Source organism: Acipenser ruthenus, chromosome 22, assembly GCF_902713425.1.
Source record: "Acipenser ruthenus chromosome 22, fAciRut3.2 maternal haplotype, whole genome shotgun sequence".
NCBI classification, from domain to species: Eukaryota; Metazoa; Chordata; class Actinopteri; order Acipenseriformes; family Acipenseridae; genus Acipenser; species Acipenser ruthenus.
In genome coordinates this window covers 3,992,558-4,013,048 of record NC_081210.1, presented here as the reverse complement: position 1 = coordinate 4,013,048, position 20,491 = coordinate 3,992,558, and the positions used below count along the sequence as shown (strand labels likewise).

General features: G+C 37.1%; 1 protein-coding gene across 29 annotated transcripts in view; it reads left to right on the top strand.

Annotated features, from left to right (window-relative positions):
- LOC117431445 (RNA binding protein fox-1 homolog 1) overlaps window positions 1-20,491 on the top strand; it is a 603,925-nt gene that overhangs the window by 226,115 nt on the left and 357,319 nt on the right. Inside the window, exon 1 of one of the 29 annotated variants that reach the window (XM_034052345.2) lies at window positions 19,728-19,960. The exons of 23 other annotated variants lie outside the window; for them this stretch is intronic. In XM_034052345.2, coding sequence (XP_033908236.1) covers window positions 19,919-19,960 — 42 coding nt within the window. In that variant the 5' untranslated portion in view covers window positions 19,728-19,918. Of the gene's footprint in view, window positions 1-19,727; window positions 19,961-19,995; window positions 20,118-20,221; window positions 20,241-20,491 lie in introns of those variants that run through there. 5 more of the 29 variants (XM_058995826.1, XM_034052348.2, XM_034052351.3 and 2 more) reach the window with 5 other exon arrangements.

Here is a 20,491-nt window from a genome sequence, read left to right as displayed (position 1 = left end):
TTATTAGAAAAGAATATTCAGAAAAGTGAAGCAAACAAACAGATGTCTATAGTTAGTTTCTCCGACCTGTCTCCAGTTGACAGGCTAATACAACTTTCAAAATGTGTACTAAGGTTCTAAACTATTCTCAAGAAACTGTTTCACGGAATCAGCATCCTTTAAAATATTCTATCTCATTTATTGCCTTTACTTTTCTTTTTTGTTTACTCTTTACAATTATTTAAAAAAAAAACATCAAAACAAAAATCAGTTCTAATAGTTCTAAAATAATTATTCACATTTTTTTCATGCAATAGCTATATTTCTTGTACATAATAGTTATATACTGTACAAGAAATATAGCATTATTGCACGAAAAAATGGTTTAAAGTTTGTCCATTTTCTGGATTTAAACAAAGGATTTAAGGAGAAAGTGAAAATATTCCCATAGTGCTGTATTTGAGAAATCTCAAATACGTTGATTGTTGGCTTGTGAACCACAAGCTATGGTAGCACTTGTCTCCTGCCAACTACCCATTACTACACTATAATAAAAAATATATATATTATTGACACTGGCACTGTCACAATACATAGCCCAGATGATCTATATGACATTATGCCTTCCACTTTTTGAAATGTACTGTTATAATTACTGTTTTAAAATGTTACATTACTTAAATGTGCATTTATATGGAAAGAAATGATTAGTTGAATACAAGAAAATCAATGGATTTATTTTTCTAACATGTTTTCGCTGTATGCAAATGCTGATATTAGTTCTGCAAAAACATTAGACTAACAAGCTGGTGTTGACAAATTTGCCTAGATGAAAGCGAAACGCTACCCCGTTTTATTTTAATTTATTCGTGATTATCTGTGTAAACATGTAATTTAAAACTGCTGCATAGTTCTACTTTCGACATTCAAAGAAATGTGGTACTTATTTAGCAGTTTATGTTCATTGGTTTATATTTGATACAAAGTGTCATTCTTTGTGGAAAGCAGGTGAAATGTATCAAACTTAACTCAAGGTTGTATGTATCAAATCTGAATAGATAAGTCACGTAATGTTAGTAAGTCAGATAAGATACATCTTTTTTCAGAATATATATATATATATAACCAGACAATTATATGTGTGGGCACTACTCTCACTTTTTATGGTGGAAAAAGTGCCTGTTCTTTTCTGCTACTGTCGTGCTGAGTGACACAATAAATATTTCAGTGTGAATGTACTTTACTCAGTCCTCCTGGTCATGGAAACTTCATGGAAACAAAATTAGTTTGACACTGGTGCCTCGGCTCATCACTGCATCTCCTCTGAACACCCTGTACCTTGTGGCTCTGTGTGCTGTGGCAGCTCCTCTGTCAGAGCAGTTTGGAAGGGGCACGTGTCACAGGCCATTTGGCGCCCTGCAAAAGTCAGTGTCCCCTCAGCTGGAGACACTAAGTCAAACAAGTTAAAGCTATATCTGAGTTGCATCAAGAAACTTGCCTTGTTGGCGAGTGCCCTCGCTTCCATTTAAAGCAAGCTTACATTTGCAAATGCACTCACCAAACAAGACCCAGAAAAGAAATTACATTTAAGAATGCTGCTCACGTTTTTGTCCCTGTGTTGTTTAAATTATCTGCCAAGTTGTGCTGCAATTTCACAAATATCTATTTAATATATTAAATATTTATGAATATTGTTGAGATGCTGTTGCTTCCCAAAAGTCAACTTACAGTGATATCTTTGCTAAGACTCTCTGATCCAATTGCCATGCTCAAACATACTGTCCTCCACATCCTTACAGAAACATGCATAAACAACAGTGATTTGTTTGCAAATGCCCGGCTCACATTTTAACTTGAGGATCCATTTATAAAGATTATTTTTAGATAATTATCGACAAAGAATAACAGTTTGTTACAAAAACATTGTCACACTAGTAATGTAAAGAGAAATAAAATAAGAAAATGCATTGATAAGTTATAAAACAGTTTGTTTAATATTATAGGCGCACCTTTTTTTTAGCGGTTGCCTCTGACGATGGTTCCAGTTGGATTTGTAACTGGACTGGGGTGTTTACGCTTCAACCTGTGTAGCTTCAAATTTGGCTTATTCTTACTGTGATTGGCTGCAAAGACAACAAGGCTAGCCAGAGATTGGATGATGTTTGTTGGGTTGGTTTTTCTTGTGTACAGTTTCCTAATAACTGAAGGCATTGTATTCTGGGAGATGTAGTTGTTAGTGGAAGGTTTAGGGGAGGTGGAGGGGAGGCAGACAAGCTGTAAAGCAAAATTGCTATGTGTATTTTTACGCATTAAATTTAATTTTAGTGTGTTAAACGGCAGGTACGCAGCTTATCTGGACCGTTGGCTACAAGTTCTTATTACAATGTGTTGTTATAACATACTGTTTATAACCACCTTTATAACACATGTATAGATTCATTACAGATTTTTTTTATAACAGAAACTTCAACAAAGTGTAACCAATATCTGATATCTCTAGACATTTTTTTAATTCTAAAGCATTTTGGAAAAAGACCAATGTTTCACTGCTGTGGATCCCTTCTATTCTTGGATGAGATGATTATCAAAGGATGTCATTAGTATCCTAGAGCACTCAAAGAAAAGCAGATTCCTGTTTAATCCCCAAAAAGAAAACACCCATATAACCATTTCCCAAGGTACATGTTCACAGTAATTGTGTACTGAAGTTTAATGTATTATGCATTTATCATATTTCATTAGTTTTCTATGCTTCTCTTGTTGCTGTACTTTCTCTTTACCATGCCTGCCTATGATTTATAGTGTGTTTTATTAATAACCTTTACGTCACTTTGTTATGCATTTACTGCTGTGTAACAAATGATCTAACCAGTAGCAGATCTTAACTCTTTCAACACTAAGTAACTTTACAGAACAACTACTTTAGAATAACAAATTGAACAGTTTCAGTGTCTTATTAATAATAAAAAAACAATGTGCATAGATATGTATTTAAATATAAGATAATAATAATTTATTTTATGGGCCTGGGAAATTGAAAAAGTTAATACTGTGTTCCTGAAATGTATGTGTTCCTCCTTCCTCTGTATCAATATATCACTCCTGGGGTGGGGTGGGGTGGGGGGATGGCGCTGAAAATTTCTATAAAAAGTGGAGGTAAAATAGATCTGAAAACTTCAAACTCCCAGCTAAAACAGTGAGTATATATACATAAGTTAAAACGGTAATATTCAATTGTATATATCACTAATGTCTAGTTAACGCTTTACTGTAAACTTCGCAATTATATTTCGTACATCATTGCCCAGTAACTAGCAAGTGCTTATCATCTGGGACTTGTCCTTCTTTTGTGCCGTGGGTTACTTACAGTTCCTCAGATTATATCTGCGTTGGAGATAATTGAGTTTCAGGCCCTTGGCTTGACCTCTGTATTTGTTGCCCTTTTAATACTTCCAGTGTTACTACATTTTAAGGATGTATAAAAAATAAAATATCTTCTAAAAGTGAGCTGAACTTTTCTTTTTTGGGGCTTTTCTTTTAATGGTCAGGCAGTCTTCACTCTTTACTAGAGTGGTTTTGGAATCAAACACTCTTTACAAACAATTGCTGCTTCATAATTTCTTAATTCATAAAGAGTCTATGTTGAACATATTATATAATATAACTCATTTGATACCTGAAACCTGTTGAAACAGAGTACCCACCTCTAGCCCACCCCTGTAATACAGTGGAATCCCATGGAGTTGTGACCACTGTAGGAAGTAAAAATGGTCTAATGAGAGAGAGTTAATTTAACTGTACTAACACCAAAAAAGTGAGAAAAAAAGAATGCCAGCAATTGTTTTCTTTGTAGCTGAAATTGTAATTGTATTTCAAGTTGTTGGTCTCTGAATCAAATGATACAAATCTGTGCTGAGCATGACTTTGTATTGCAGTCAGTATGCAGTGAATTGAAGAACGGGAGCCTTTCTGAATTTGTCACCTGTATTGTAACTGTTTGCAATGAAACTACCAACTGTTTTGCAAAGTGCCGTTAACTTGCTTGATTGGTCAAGGCTTCTTACTGGTATTCTCTGGGCGCTCCTTGGCACACCTGTGTGTGCCCAAAGAACATTAGAAAAACTCTGGCATCTGGCAGTTCTGTGACAATTGCATTGTCTCTGACTCCTACTTTGTCAAGCGATCCCTTTTGAAAGGATGACAGCCATCAGCCAAGGGCTGTTGGGGATCCACTTGTCTTGTTGAAAATCACCACTCATTAGTTTTATGCTAGTCAGCGTTTCCAGATTGGTGAAGCGTGTAAAATAGTAAAAAAAAAAAAAAAAAAAAAAAGAAAGAAAAATTGTCAGACATTTATAGTCAAACGTTAGGTTAATGTTTTGGACCATATTGTTGTTATTTATTTATTTATTTATTTATTTATTTATTTATTTATTTATTTATTTTAAATCTTGTTTCTCGGGATGTCAGTTAGCCCTTTTTGGAAATGCTTACTATCAGAGTTGTCAAATTCATCACCTAACTCATCAAAACAGATTAAAACATGTTTGATTTTTTTTTATATGTTTTGTAGCTAGTATATTTATCTTTGTTTTATAACTGTTCACAAACCTCTTCAAAACATCCGTTATTGGTGCAGTCATGGATACAATGGCACCTGCCAACCGAACACCTGCTATCAGACCTCCGAATCTGTCAGGACTGAAACTGAAACTGTCTTACTGGTACAGCAGGGGAATGCAGCTTTATATACATGTCAGGGATTTGCATACCATATAAATTAGTCTTGTAAGAGACAACCCAGTTTCACAAAATATGAATCAAACTAATAAATCACAAACTGTTTCTCAGAGAGTTCTGGGAGCTAAAAAGACATTGAGAAATGGAAAGTGGTGATGCGGAGCCTGCTAATTGTATTAAAGGCCATCAGAAACAGAGTGCAATTGCAGTTTTTAAAATAAACTGTTTGTAGCACAGGTTTCTGGAGCTGCCCTAGGTGAGATAGGCAAGGATCCTAGAAGCAGGGAGTAACTGTTTAATGAAGCGGGGCTAACGAGGAATGTAGGTTGTCAGCTAGGTAGACTGGAGTGACTGGTCAGCTGTTTGGGAAAGTATCTTTGACCTTTTAAGAAATGTCTCCTTCTCCACCGCTAGCTACACAATAGTGTATATGTAGCTCCATAGAGGCAATGTTTGAATTTCGCCGCTGAGCTAAGCAAATATTGACACATGACAACTGAGCCTTTTTATTGTTTTAGAAGGAGATTGATAAACAAATATATAAAGGCTGCATTCTTCCAAGTGATAAATGTTACTTTTTTTAATTATGTTGCTGTCAGCTTTATGCAAACAGGGTAAGACAAATGATTGCAGGGATGGAAAAAAAAAAAAAAAAACCGTGGAGACAGGGCTTCAAACTTTGTGAATATTTCATGGAGCTTATTTATCATATGTATGATACAATGATGCATAATTCAAGAGTGCGTTATTTGATCCTGCTGTTCTTATATAGCTAACAGCAGTCTTCATAAAAGCTAGGAAATTGTCTGTCGAGCCATTGAAAGGAGTATTCAAGCATTACGCGTACGCTTCCTCCGACTTCTTTAAAGATGTAGTTTCATTTAATTTTGCTTGACAGAATAATAGTTTTTTCTTTCTTTCTGGAGTAAAAATAATGCAATTTGTTCAGGGGGTGGGAATTTGACAGCAAAACAATGTGCAGCATAAATGCACTGATAATGAGTTCTGCTACATAGGGTTGACAGTTCAAGAACCCGATCACAGCACCCAGACCCCTGATTGCCCAGGCTGATGGCTGTTTGACATCAAAGACAATAAATAACACAGAATTTCAATTCAGACTTTGATGTAGAGCTCAACATTAAAGAGAATGCATCTTAAAATGTCATTTAAATACATTTTTTACATGGTGTGGTTCAGTTGCTCAATACAAGCCATCATTACTACTAAAGGGGCATAATACATGTTTCTTAGGTTTTAAATACGGGTGTGCCTGAACCCAAAATGTTGCCGTTTTTAAGGATTCTATGCTTGAGTTTGATTGGTTGAACATGTGCCAGGCAAGTGATAGCTGAAATAAATGAACCCTTATAAAATGAATGATAATGTTCAAGAGAGAGAGAGCAATGATATGGCAGTGAAATTATAGCAAGTCATCAGAGTGTAATAAATCACTATATGTAAGAGACATCAAGCTTGAGGATACTGTAATGAATCTCCCTTTGGTTCATGCAGCAAGATAGGGACCATTCCATGTGAAAGCAGGTTGTCTAGGAGCTAAATAGGTGGTTTAGTTCAGGAACAACATTTTCCTTTTTTTAAGCGTACAGGTGATAGTAGGTTTCAATTTCGACAATCATTATATCAGATTATACCAGTACAGCGATGGCCATTGAAAAGTTGTCATAGCTACCCTTCTCAACATGGGCCATGGGATCTTTACTCCTGGCAAGGATTATATATTTTTGAATTTTGATATCCCCTAAAGGCCACAGGATGGCAGTCAACCCCTCAAAAGGTTAGAAGTTTCCCACTTCCAGAGCTCACGTCTTACATCTACACCTCTCTCTTCTGTGCTTGCTCACAACCTTATCGCTTACAGTCATCAAAAGTGCGGTGAGAACCGAGGGAAGTACATTTGACACTTTTGTGTACAATGGGTATCAATTGTGTTACATAAGAACAAAAACATTTATCTGTATCTGGTTCAAAACAATACAAAAATACAATACACCACTCACCACTCACCACTCACCACTCACCACTCACCACTCACCACTCACCACTCACCACTCACCACACACCAAACAAAGGATTTCTGTTTCGTTTTATACATGTGGCCACCCCCCAATTAGCACCAATTACCTAATTGGGGAATGGCCACACCTGTGATTGCTGGCAGGGATAGATTTAACCCCGTCCCTGCCAACCTTACATTCCCCCACAGGCAGGGTTTCTGCTCTGCCACAGTATTATTTTGAAGAATGCAAAATTCCAGCTGCTTTATATTCCAACAGGTAGTGGGTTAGAGTTGAAATATGGGGGTGCCCAAATAGCTTGCTGCATTCCTGCCCGATAATTACTGCTGAGCACCATGTGTATTTAAATAGCATCCGATAATACCACGTCGCAACTGGCATGGAAACAGACACACATGAAACAAATACTATAATTAATTCACAAACGAGTTTAGAATTTAAGATTTTGTTATGGTAGGTATCACATTTTTCCTGCCTATCAAAAATCCAATCAGCTAACCCTATGCATTGCAAATAGGTTTTTCTTGCTGGCTGTGCACTGCTATTCTTAATTCCTATGTAGTTTGATATGCCTTGTTTCATGAATCAGTCAATGCCAGCACCTGTGAAACAATGGAGAATGGTAATAATATGGGCTGAGAAATTGACGGAAGTAATTGCTCATACTGGGGTATAGAGCTGGTAATTACTGCACTGAGGTGAGTTTTATTGGCTTTTAATGTCAAAGTTGTTTTATTTTTTTAAACTGTAATTTATTTTAAATTTGTAACCTTTATTATTTGTTTAGGTTCTTTCAAAAAATGTACTTTAAACTCTCTTTTACTGTTGTCTATTAAATCTCTAACGTAGCTGTTAAATATTCAATGTACTGTATCATAAGCTTTTTACTTGGTGCAAACTGCTACATACCTAGTTTTCAAATACTGCAGTTATGCTACTGTTTGTCTATAGTATTTCAGTTTCATGTCTCCTAAAGGGCTAAATCAGAATTTCCTGCACACATTTAAAACATAACGGTAGAATCATGTTTTTTTTAATCCTTTATATTTGGTTTGGTGGGAAAAGCACCTTACTAAAAACATTTTAGGCTAACATAATGGTCTGGGGGTCCAACATTTATCACCAATATTTGCTGATAAATGCATAATATCCAACCCCATAAGAATACAGTTAATACAAATCCTTTTCATTAGAGTTAGTCATTAGAGACCAGGTTAGGATTTAGCATTGTTCTGGATGAAAGCGGTATTATGGAGGCTAGAGCAAATTGTTTGGAAGTATATGCTTTGTGTAATTTCCTGCAATTTAAAAAGCTTTTTTTAGGGAGTTCAGTTTCTAACATTAAAACTGTCAAAACAGACCATTTTCCACTTGTAAATTTACCGTGGCGTGCCATGGTAATAACATACTCAACTGTAATAACTTCTAGAGCAGTGGTTCTTTTGGGCCGCGCCCCCTTTTGTCTGTGGTACATGACCCCCCCCCCCCCCCCCAACACACACACACACATATGTACATATACTAGTAAAAACAAAATCTAACATGCCTGCGGCTTCTCTGTATGTCACTGCTGTTTGTTTGTTTGTTTTTTTGCACGAATCAGCCACCAATCCATCGTAATAAGAACAAAGTTAACACTGCAAATTACAGTTTACCGATTGTGACCAACGCTTACTACATAGTAAGCTGATAAACAACATACATTACCAGATGGGAGCGGACTTCATCCAAAAATATGCAAGCTTAAAAGGCACCAGACAGATGCACAGCGCCATCTACAAACTTTGACATGCCTGGACGTGACAGCAAGATTTGTTTTAAGTTAATATATGCCGTATAACGGGACATTTTGGCTGGTATTAAATGTGGCGGATTTGCTATGTTGGGGGGATTTTTTTCACAGCATGTTCTCAAAAAAAGTCACAGTTTTGCATTTATACTTTTAATTCCAAAAACATTTAAATGTTTACTTAATTAAATATGTCAACTAAAACAATGTCTCATTTACAGTAACTCGTTATAGCATCTACAGTACAATGTAACTGCAGCAACTTGGAGAACAACAAAGAAGTAGTAATTGTAGTAATTGTAGGACAGTATTGCCAGTGTGAAATGCTTTTATTTGCTTCAAAATCGTTTCAAACTGGTTAATAGACTAGCAAGCACTGGCAAAATCAGCTCAGTTTTATACGGTGCAAAACGTTTCTTTTTGTTTCTGGACTTTGTGGTACGTGCAATGCCTGCATTAGCAGTTGTATCTGCAATGTATCGACAATAGCAATCAACCATTTTGTTACAGACTTTCAACAAGTCTGACACAAACAATTGTGGCTGTTACTTAATTTAAACCATGTAAAACAAAACAAACAAACAAAACAAACCCACAAATGCTTAACATAAAAAAGAACAGTTCCAGATTTTTTTTAATCCATTGATGTCTACTTTTAATGTTTTCAAGCAAATTGGCTTCATCACTGCCATTCTCACATCCACTTTGATATCTTACACATTATTTCTCTTGTCCTGTTCTGTATATCAGTCTGACAGAGGGCGGGATTGCTACTTGTACTGTATGCAACCCTCTAATTGGTGGAAGTATTATTGGTGATCCAATCAAAAAAAGCCCAAATGAAGTATCCGCCTGTTATACAGTATAACCTAGGTTAAGATGTGTGCTGTAATTTTAAAAAGGCTGTCTGGGTGAAGGCTAAGGACTGTATGTAACCTGTGTGCAACCTGAAGAATGGTATTTGATACTAGTTTTGTAGAAACGGTTAACGGCTTAGCTGTCTAGGTTTATAGTTTAGGACTTATTAAAAGTTTAGTCAGTACTCCAAAGACAGAGTTAGGCTTCTTGTTTTGTTTGTGTTCATAAAAGTGTGCAGAAAGCGCTAAACTGCAGCTCTTGCATAATAAAATTCTAAGAGGTTACAATGAAGTGAAGTACATTTTTAATGAAAGAATTTCAAATAAAATGTTACCGACTTTTCAGTTTTAAACCTATGAGGGATTAAAAACAACTTCTAAAGACGTTCTCCTTCAAAAAAAATCCAGAAAAATCCTTACTTGGAGTGTGGAGGGGTTAAGATAGCAAATCCCTCATCGTTCATAACTGCAAGTTAAAGCAGAACACTATCCAGACTGCTGCTCATATGACCTCAGTGCTGTCTGGAAAAATGAAGATGTATCTGTTTTAACTGTCACAACTTATTGTGTTGAGATCCAAAGGCAGACTTCTCTTATTTGCAAGAATCCGCTTTTAAAAAGCTCCATGCCGGGGGGACTATGAAAACATTGGGAAGATGAAAGGCTTCTCTGTTAAAATCTTGAAGTCTGAATTCAGCAGTGATGAAGATGAAGGTGCATGTTGTTGCCTCCGATTTGCAAATTCTGACTTAAGGAAGAGTAATGCTCAAGCCAGAAATGTGTAATGTAGTTATTTTATCGGTATAAGGGAGGTAAGTCCACTGAAGGACCTTGCTTGAGGTTGTTCACCCTGTGTACTTTTTTCTGTTATGTGTATATACCCCTCCAGAATTAATGAACTGAAGTTCTTATATTACATTGTGTATTTACTAAAAAATAGTACCAGGAACATACTGAATAGTAGACTAAAAATCGGGTATAAATCAGTAAAAACCGAGTTTCAGTAAAAAAAAAAAAAAAATTTAAAGAGAATCCTGTAATTTTTCAGTAAAATTTGGGAATACTTTATAACCGCCATCGTTTTGATTTCATCCAGGCCTTAATTGTACCAAGTGTATTTGACAATATTTACTTCTCAGTATTACTTTAATTGGTACTTGAAAAGGGGTTTAATAACAGATTGATGGAACGTGTGTTTGTTTGTGATGCATGGCGGCATACCAAAATGCAATGCTCCATTTTATGTTTAAAGTAACATTGAACTGTTAATCTTACAAAACAAGTAACTTGTAAGGTTAATTTAAGTACTCAAGTGTGCCTGATTGTTTGTTTGTTTCTTGCAAAATAATTGTAAGAATCATTGCTGTTTATAACAACCACACTTAATACTGAAAGCAGCCATACTTCAGTCAGATTCAATTTCTAGCAAATAGTTGGCTTAGCAATCAAAATTGTTATTGTGGTACCCATAATTACCCCTGCTCTTTAGAGTTGGCAACCTGCTGAGGAAATGTACGGATTGAGACTGTGTTAAGGAATGATGGGCGCACCTCATATAAAAATTAGTTCTTCAATCTCGTCTCACTGACACATTTGCTCTCCTTGAAAGCTTCTGTTTTCAGTAGCCACACAAACACTAATACCTAATGTGTTTCCAACGTCTCAGCTGCGGTGTACGCATTGTGGGATGAAACTGGTTTCACATTAATAGACCTGTGTCTGTGCATAAGTTGTTTTCTATGCTTGTTGAAACACTGCATGTTTCGTGAAACAATGAAATCGATTTAATGCAACTTGGTGTCACAGTGCATGGCAGGTTTTATAAAACCTGTAATGAATCTAAGATAAACTATAACCATTTCCAACAGCACCTTACCAACATTGTGTTATGGGTTGAGGTATAATACCAAGATGCTGGTATAATGAGTCCAATTTTTTCACCCACATAAAATAGGCTTATCAATGCTTTTCATTTAATAGACGTATACATGCTTCATCGGCATGAGACAACATCGTGTGATCAGATATTCCTGCCATTTATTATTAATGCTATATAAAAATAAATAAATCTGGAAGGCAAAGAGAAGGATAAACTTGAAGGGTAAGCTTAAATGAAATACCAAGGTATGTACTAGTATAACATTGGGTATAATTGTGAGTCATTGCAGTTTGAACAGCCAGTTCAATGGTAGGTTCATATGATTTATCTATAGATAGCTTTGCTGGTCAAGGGCTTTACTGTATAGTCAATACTACTGAGCAATCCAGACCCTTAAAAAATTATTTAAATTTTAAACACCTTAGTGAGGCAATTCAATCCCAGACTTAGAGCACAGAGGTGTAGCCTGGTGTTTTATGCTCCTTCTCCAATACAATAAGTTAAATTCTCTTACGTTGTGTTTGTGTCACATATGTTATCTATTCCTGCACTTCAACCATGCTGTTGTGTAACAAGCTGCCAAGCAACCCCCCTTAAATAAGATGCTGTTGAATAAATTCTAGAGAGAGAACATGTGGACAGAACTAGTTCAGCATGCCAGCAAGGGCAAAGCACAATTGTATTGTTTTAATAAGTCTACAAAAGGCTGCTTTTTTCCAGTTTATTAATAAGGAGCAGAACGGAGCCTTGTTTTCTCGCCATTTGAATATTATTTGGAACGCTTGCTGTTCCCTTCTGTGGCTGGCTCATGAATGTACTCATTTCTAAATGACTTTAGCAGGAAGGCAAAAATGAATTAATAATAGCTTCCATATGCTCTTCCACAACCACTGCCTTTTTTGTAACTGTAATGACAGGGTGCTTCCTTAGTGAATTAGAATGCCACTTCCATGGCAGTAATGAAGCAGATGAACTGGAGTCCATATTAGATTTTGAATACTGCAGCGCAGTGGGCCTGTGATGTATACATATCTAACACAAACCCAAGACGAAACTGACAATCAGTCTTTCCAAAGCAGAGCTGTAGGTTTTGATTAACCAGGATTAACAAATAGCCAGTCTGGGAGGGCTTATTTATCAGATGTGGAGCTGCTGTTTGAAACCAATTACCACAGAGCAGGCAATCATTGTTTGACAAATGCAGGAGCAGACAGATTCTCTGCACTGGGCAGTTAATAGGTTAAGGCTGGATACTGGATAGGCTGAGATCCAAATTCAGTCTGGTAAAAAGCACGGCTGGGGTTTACATTAGGTACAAGGATTGGGGCTGCTGGGCAGACTAGGATAACAGTCTAAATCTGCCTGTTGCAACCAATAAACTACCTGGCATTAAACATGAAGCCACAATATGTGTGTGTTTCTACCAGGAGTTGCTGCAGAGAAACAAGACCTGAAGAGGAAGAATGGAAAACAACGTGATATCTATTACGATAAAGGATTCACATTGGAATATAGTAGTGCTGTGAAAAGGTGAATGAGGTGTATGTATGTAGACTGGAGTATATACCAGTTCTGTGCTTGATCCATTGCATTTGCTAATTAATTGTTCTGTACAAAGGGGCAGTGGTGCACAAGGTACAATACTTTTGGTATAATGAAACATACCAATGGTGTCACAATGGAACACATTAGTAATCCATGCCGTTATCAGTGTGGTATTGGTTGTATTTTATCGATCCATTCCTTTGTTAAAAAATGAATGGTACTATTTTGGTATTATTCAAAAAACTGAACATACCCTTGTGCTCTCATTGCCCATTAGACATATTACATAAATTACTCCACTGTGTTACAGTTGAAGGTTATTTGGTAAGGGTTATGCAAAGGGAGGACTGGCCTCACCTGCTGACACCAAGGTACTATGCTGGTGTATTTGTAATTTTGAACATTTATTATGTAACTTTACAATCCTGTCCTGCACTTTCCTCCTAATCAGTGTCTTGAACAAAACCCTCGAGCCACTCACAAAAACACATTGCAATCACTCCACTCTGGCATATCAAAGAATGGTATGGCTGACAAAAACAGAAATGATCCCCCGGGAGGTAAAGACATTGAACGCCGGACCGAACAGCCTTCCTCATTCCATTGAAATAATAATAATAATAAAAATAGCCTGAATAAAAGTGGAATTGTTTGAAGCAAAAATACAATGTCTACAAGCAATCTGCTCAGCAAACAAAAGTAACAAAAAATGTAAGACTGGAGTCGCTTTAGAGATTTTATGTAACCTCTTTTTTTTTTTTTAACTAGAATCTCAAGGAAGTGTTAACATATTTCAACAAAAGCTGCCAATTTGGCATTGCGTTGTAAACTCATTATTGGAGGTGGAAATCAAGCCAAGCGCACAGAACTGGAACTAACCAGCAGGATTGGAGGAAATGGAGAGCCCAGATAAAGCAGATGAGCTGGCAATCTGCAACTATCTGTAATTGAGATTTACAAGATGGAGGGCATAAAATGTTTACCTTGAGTTTAATATTACTAAGGCAGAAATGCCTGCTATAGAATACTACTTTAAACATGGATTACCCCCACCCCAGACCCTGCTATTGCATCATCAGTCAAATCTCCCCCCCCCCCCCCCCCCCCCGTCTACCTTCTTGCAAATAAACATTTTGAATGTTTGATTTCTTGAAATGTGTGGGTTTTTTTTATATTTGTTTTGAATGATAGCATGTATTTTTCAGAGAATATACATTGTTTAACTGGGGTTCTGCTACCGATATAGTTTACTAACAGAGGATTATCATGGGGCAAAAAAAATCTGGTCTGTTTTAAAGTCATGTTTTTTTTATTAACCTGCTTGAAAATCCTGGTCTGCATACTGCTAACCCAAGTTTTACAAGTTTATTGATTGAGCTGTAATACGAATCTGAAAGCTGAATCTCCTTGTTGCTTAATCTATCATTTAGTTGATAGATATGTGTAGAATGAAAAGGGGATTATCCCATTCCTTGACACAAGCTAGATAAAGGGGTGACATTAGCAGATAATGAAATTAATTCCTTGATGTAGAATTTGTGCAAATGAAGCAGTTTAATAGCTTATTAAGGCAGCTGACTTCCCTATTAGTGAAAAAGCACTTGAGACAAGTCCTGCAGTGTCAACTATTTTACACTAGAGGCCAGCAGTCTAAGAATAATACCAGCAGTTAAGCAATTGATATTACTTATAATGTTGAAAATGTAACTCTAAGTTCCGTATTGTAAAGAAACATTTTTACTTGGTTACAACTTTGGTTTCAAAAGATGGGGTGGGAGGCAGTTTCTGTAGCTGGGGCATATTGTAATACAATTTAAAATAAATGCTCATTTCATTCAGATTGGCTTCTTTACGCTTATGAACTCCCTGTTCGGAGGACAGGAAGGGGTATTTCACAGCCAGTCTATGGCAATAAGAAAATATTTTATAGTATGAAGACCATGAACATCGGAAGTGGTGTCACAATTGACAGATTCGACAATGAAAAGAAAAAAAATCCTTGTAGAAACAGTTCTTCTTGCTGCTTGGGGTCACCCATAATGCATTGCGTGCCAGCACTGCCTCAGTTGATTGGGGTTTCCACTGGGTCCTAGTGGAGACTATATACTGACTAGTGTTTATACAAATCCATTATTTAGAAATAGAAATGTGTGTACTGCTGCAATGTGAGGGGAACATTTCCCACTCGTAAAACAAATGAGGGGGATAGGTCCCCCGCGTTCCCAGGGTAAATTACGCCTATGGTTACACCTATTATTAACTGCTAATTTGGGTCAACTATTGTTTGGTTTAAATTGACGCTCAATCGTAGAATTCAGTACTGTTCAGTTTATGGATGTACAGCATAGGGGGCACTATCACAGCAACATTTGCATGACAGATTGACCTGGGTGGTAAAAGAACTGAAGACAAAATCATTCTCTGCTTGCAAAATCCTGTGGCATCTGTCGAGAGGCCCCCTGAGGGCAAAGCAAAATTAAGTCTGGCACCTGCCATTAGTAAAAACACACACACACAAAAAACCAATAGTACTATAATAACATGCCAATGTAGAGATAAGAGATCTCATAACAGGATGGATTATGCTCAGGTAAACCAGGACAATGCTGCAGTGTGATAAAGGGAAAGACTGCTTGTTTTTGACAAAATGACAGGTCCAAGACTCTAAAACAAAATGAAAGTTTTTGAGTGAGTGCACATCAGGGGAGGCAGCAATAATTATAAACATGCACAAACCAGAATTACATTTGTAATGTGGAGCCTTAATAGCAAAATGCCATTTAGATCTCAAATAATACTTGTTGTGTAGCTGCAGACTCACTCTTGAGAGCTTGAACTGTGGAGAGCTCCAGAATATTAACATTAATGAAATATATTCACACAGGGGTAAATGCTCCTGTTGCATAAGCAGAGATACGCTATTTGAAAATGCAGTGAGTCAGAAAGGGTGCCCGGAAACAAGCCTACAAAGTAAGCTATTAAGCACATTCAACACAAAGCATGATTTCCATACCACCAATGTTAACTTTCTATAAACCCATAAAGATTAAAAGCCTTTTTTTATCATCTCTTACTGTGGTGTTTGCAATCATTCTGAATAGGTCAAATGACATTTGAATCTCACCATAGTTCTGTCATTGAATCTCACCATAGAACAGAGAAATTGAATTTGTGTTGGCCAGGCTTACCAGATAAGTTAAAGGATAAGATATTCATTAAACAAAAGAACAAACTGGAGAAACAGGATTCCCCAAACAGGATCTCCCAATAGCAAGGCAATATATGTCCACATGGGAGCTTAATTTTAATGCTTTAGATATCAGAAAGCAACATTCTATTATTAGTGGAATTAGTATGGCTAATTATAGAACGTAAAATGAAGAGCATATGATGCTTCTGCAAAGATCGTAATTAAAAAATAATTTGGAGCGATAAATCTTACCAAAGCATGTAAGACAATATAAGGATTAGAAGCTTAGCTCTCTTCTTTGCATCCAACAAAGTTAGTAAATAAAATATGCTTAATGCTTAAAAATCTGGTCAGTTTGCTAAACAAAAGCTTCTGTTACTATTTGTTTGTTCATTTTAAGGATGCTGATATGTTTTAAAGGCTAATTATAGGATTTTCTTTTGGCTGCTGATGTTACACTACATTGAATTACAGTGAATCCAAGTTTTTGTTCGGTTGCTGGTCAGAGGATTTATTAAGTGCCTTTATTTCCTGTTAGCCCTAAAGTTGGCAGGGAGCACTAAACGAAAGAGAAGCCAGAAGGAACAGATATTTAAAAGATAAGGCCCAGTAGTATATATTTTGGTGCCATTGGAAAATAGAATTATTCTGAAGAAAATACCTCCCCTTTAGAAAGGTTTTTGCATAGCATCCAGTGCCATCTAGTGCCACCCAGTGACAGTTGTGACAAGGACCCATAAAGAGAAATCGCATCTCTGGTATAATACCTGTGTATTTTACACACAGATAGATGCTGATGGTTAATAAAGCATTCCCTCCACCACGGCCTTTGCCTGCTAAATTGCAGTGTCCTGAAATCAGGTTCAGTTTTAAATGTTATTTTTCCAATATTATTCCTTGGTGTCTGTTTTTACATCCTTATTTGTTAAAAAAAATTACATCCCTGACAACATTTACAGGTGTAGCTGAAAACATCCTCCTAATTGAAACCTGCTAAGCCACTGAATTAATTAAAAGATAATATCTGCTGCAACTGGTATTATTGGTTTTGTGAAGCCAAAAATAAGAAATTTTTAAATGGGTTATTCTTGTCACATTGGGGAGTTGGAAGCTGCCCTAGATATTTAAGATATTCATATACAAAATATGCACAAATAAAATATGTTCAGAATGTATATGTTATACCAATTAGTGACATACATTATGTTTAAAGGGGTGCATGGCTCATGATAATGTACATATTATTAATACTTAGAAAATTACTCCGACCCTCTAAGTCGCAGTAACATGATGACGAAATGATATCTACTACACCGGTGTACATAAAGTTTGAATAGTGTAAGGCAATTTCATGCAACATGCCACTGTAGACTTTACTCTTGACTTGAGTTTAGTGCTCCCCATGCTACAAATCAGGAAGACATAGTGAATTTTGACTTGGCAATGTGCATCATTTTCACTCTTAGGTTCCTTTGGTGATTGTAATAGATTTTTAAAACGAAAGCAAGATTGTAACTCTCCTCAGCCTACGAGTAATTTATCATGAATGAAATTACACATTTCCAATACAATTGAGATCGCTTCTAAATTATAGCGAGCAATTGAACCCCCACAATTTCCAACAGCATCAGCCTTATTCCTTTTGATAATGGGGGGAAAAAAGAGAATGAGGGAGAAGCCCCCAAAATCACATCTCACTGCCGATAAATGCCTGCCCCTCACTCTCTGCACCTAGACTCCACCGCTTTCACTTCTGTGTACGACAGAGACTAGCAAAACATCATAAATAATCACCTAAGCGGCCAGGTTCTGTTGGAAATGACATTGGGAAAATAAAAAGACTGAGTGTCTATTTTATTTTATATAAATGTATAGAATAGTACCCAGGGAACCATGAATAAATTACAACCTATTACAGACAGTATGCATTATGTAAGAGGCTCATAAATTACCCTAAATGCTTATAGGAGGCCAAGCTCAGATCTACCCCTCCCTCTCTGTCTCTCTTTCTCTCTGTCTCTCCCTTGCTCGTGAAATTGGTTGTCATATATGGTCACACAGGACTGTACAAGGTGCCCTATTCTGTCATGTGTTACATATTTAATGCTTGAAAGAACAGGCAAGGTGCTTGAGCAGTAGTGTGCGTGTGAGTGTGTGTGTGTGTGTGAGTGTGTGTGTGGAGAGAGAGAGAGAGAGAGAGAGAGAAGAGAGAGAGAGAGAGAAGAGAGAGAGAGAGAGAGAGAGAGAGAGAGAGAGAGAGAGAGAGAGAGAGAGAGAGAGAGAGAGCTTACACTACATTGAATTACAGTGAATACTATACAAGTTTTTGTTTGGCAGCTGGTTAGAGGATATATTAAGTGCCTTTATCTCCTGTTAGTCCTGAAAATGGCAGGGAGCGCTCAATGGGAGAGAAGTCAGGAGAGCTTTAGTTTTGCTCCACATCCCATTTCATATAAGCCAGTCTGTACTTGTGCAAAAATACAGTAGGCCTATTGTACATTGCTTCAATGGAACAGATATTTAAAAGATGGGGCCCAGTGGTGTGCATAGGCTTTCGGGAACGTTATGTACAAAAAAATAAAAAAATAAAAAAATAACACTTAATGATTTGGGTTTTTTTGCACAACATCCAGTGCCACCCAGTGGTGGCTATTAAAAGAGAAAGAGAAATCTAATAGACACAAATAAACAGCAGGTAGACTCAGCTTAATCCCCTTACAATTACAATTATCATCATAAGACTAAGAGAGGACAATAACAATCTCTTATTAGAAAGACAGTAGTGTAGTCAGATATCTAAATTGCTAGGTTGTTTTGTTGGGGCAGCTTATCCCCATATATGTAACATGTCATCAAATGAGTGCTAACCAAGGATTAATCTCATTTCGTACGTTTTTTTTTTTTTTTTTGCGGTTTATAATGTAATTTTGGATATACATACAAAGAGTTACAGGAAGCAGCAGCAACGTTTACTATAGAGTTTACTTTGTAGAGTGTTATTTATTTATGCATACGTTTTTGTTTGTTTGTTTGTTTGTTTTGTTTTTTAATATGAATTGTTAGAACACAAACGTGTTGTAATTCCAATTAAGATGTAAAGTACACTAGATACCCTATTGCCACACAAACCCAGAGATTATTAGCAAGAGGTCCTGCCATCCTTTCAATCGTGTACAGCAGGTGTGAGATTCAGTCTGAATCATTTCAAGATACTCCCGCCATTGCTGTGCAATACTTCTGCCCCTGTCGTCTTCACATGCATATGTACAGCTTTTAAGTTAACAAGCTGTAAGAGAAAACAAGAAACGTTATGCTGTACACACCGTGCACATAAACAGGTACACAAACGTATACAAAGACAAACACAAATACATCTAACACGCTGTTCCTATTAGTTGGTAGCTAAAATTGTAGCCGGGGAGATATTTTGTATTGTGCAGTGGTAGAAAGGTACCCGTATAATGAAGGGGCAGAAATCGTGTGTGTTCTGTATCAGGAGTAAGAACAAAGGGCATATTTGTAAAGGTTGCAACTACTGGTACTGTATACTTGGCTTGGCCACTGGACACCAGCCTGCTCCCCCTCTTCTTATTTGGCTCTACATGCAAACGTACCTGAGGGGTGTGGTGTTAAAGGGGCATTTATCTGCACCTGACCTAATCAGCGGCTGCACTTGGAGTAGGGTTGCAAGCTGAGAGATGCAATTACACAGCGAATGTACTAAGCACGCACAGTGACAGATGTCTGTAGTCATTTATATTGGCAGCACGTGGGTACGGTTCTTCAGCGTCCACTACATTTTGCTCTGTCTCTGTTTCTCGTGTTCTCCCTCTCTCTCTGAGTTCGCTTTCCACCCACCGAAGAGACAGGAGGCACTTCTTTTTTTTCAGCCCGACCACAATGAAATCTTGGCAGCTAATTGCAGTTGTGGATGCCCTTCAGGTAAGACACACACAAGCTTGGGGAGAAGGGGAAATAAGCGCGTTGTAGAGGAGGATTTAAAGGAACGTGGGATGGAATGTTTTCAACGCACTGCTGTGTAAATTCCGCGACTGGCGTTTTTCTTTTTTTTTTCGGTAGCACCTTACTACATAAAAAGGTTAGTGCTTACATCGTGGACGTTGAGCTGCTGTCTGTTTGAATGTGTGTGAAGGAATTCTGTTGCGACTGGAATGGAAACACGATGGTGCTGAATGCATGACACCCCATTAAAGCTGTGTAGGTATGTAGTCGAGGAAAGGAAACACGCTTGAAGTGAAGTGGAATGCTATACATGTATTTAATGTTATTATTAATAAAGCAAACCATGTTGGATTTGAAAGGGCATGCCATTACTGCTTTTGCATCCCTTAAGTGTGAGAGTGCACAGCATCTTTGTTGTTCACCTTGGGGATGCTGTGAGACTGGTGCTTCCTTTAAGGCTTTATCAGGTACCAGCACTATCAACATTACATTTGTTTAAAGTTTATTATA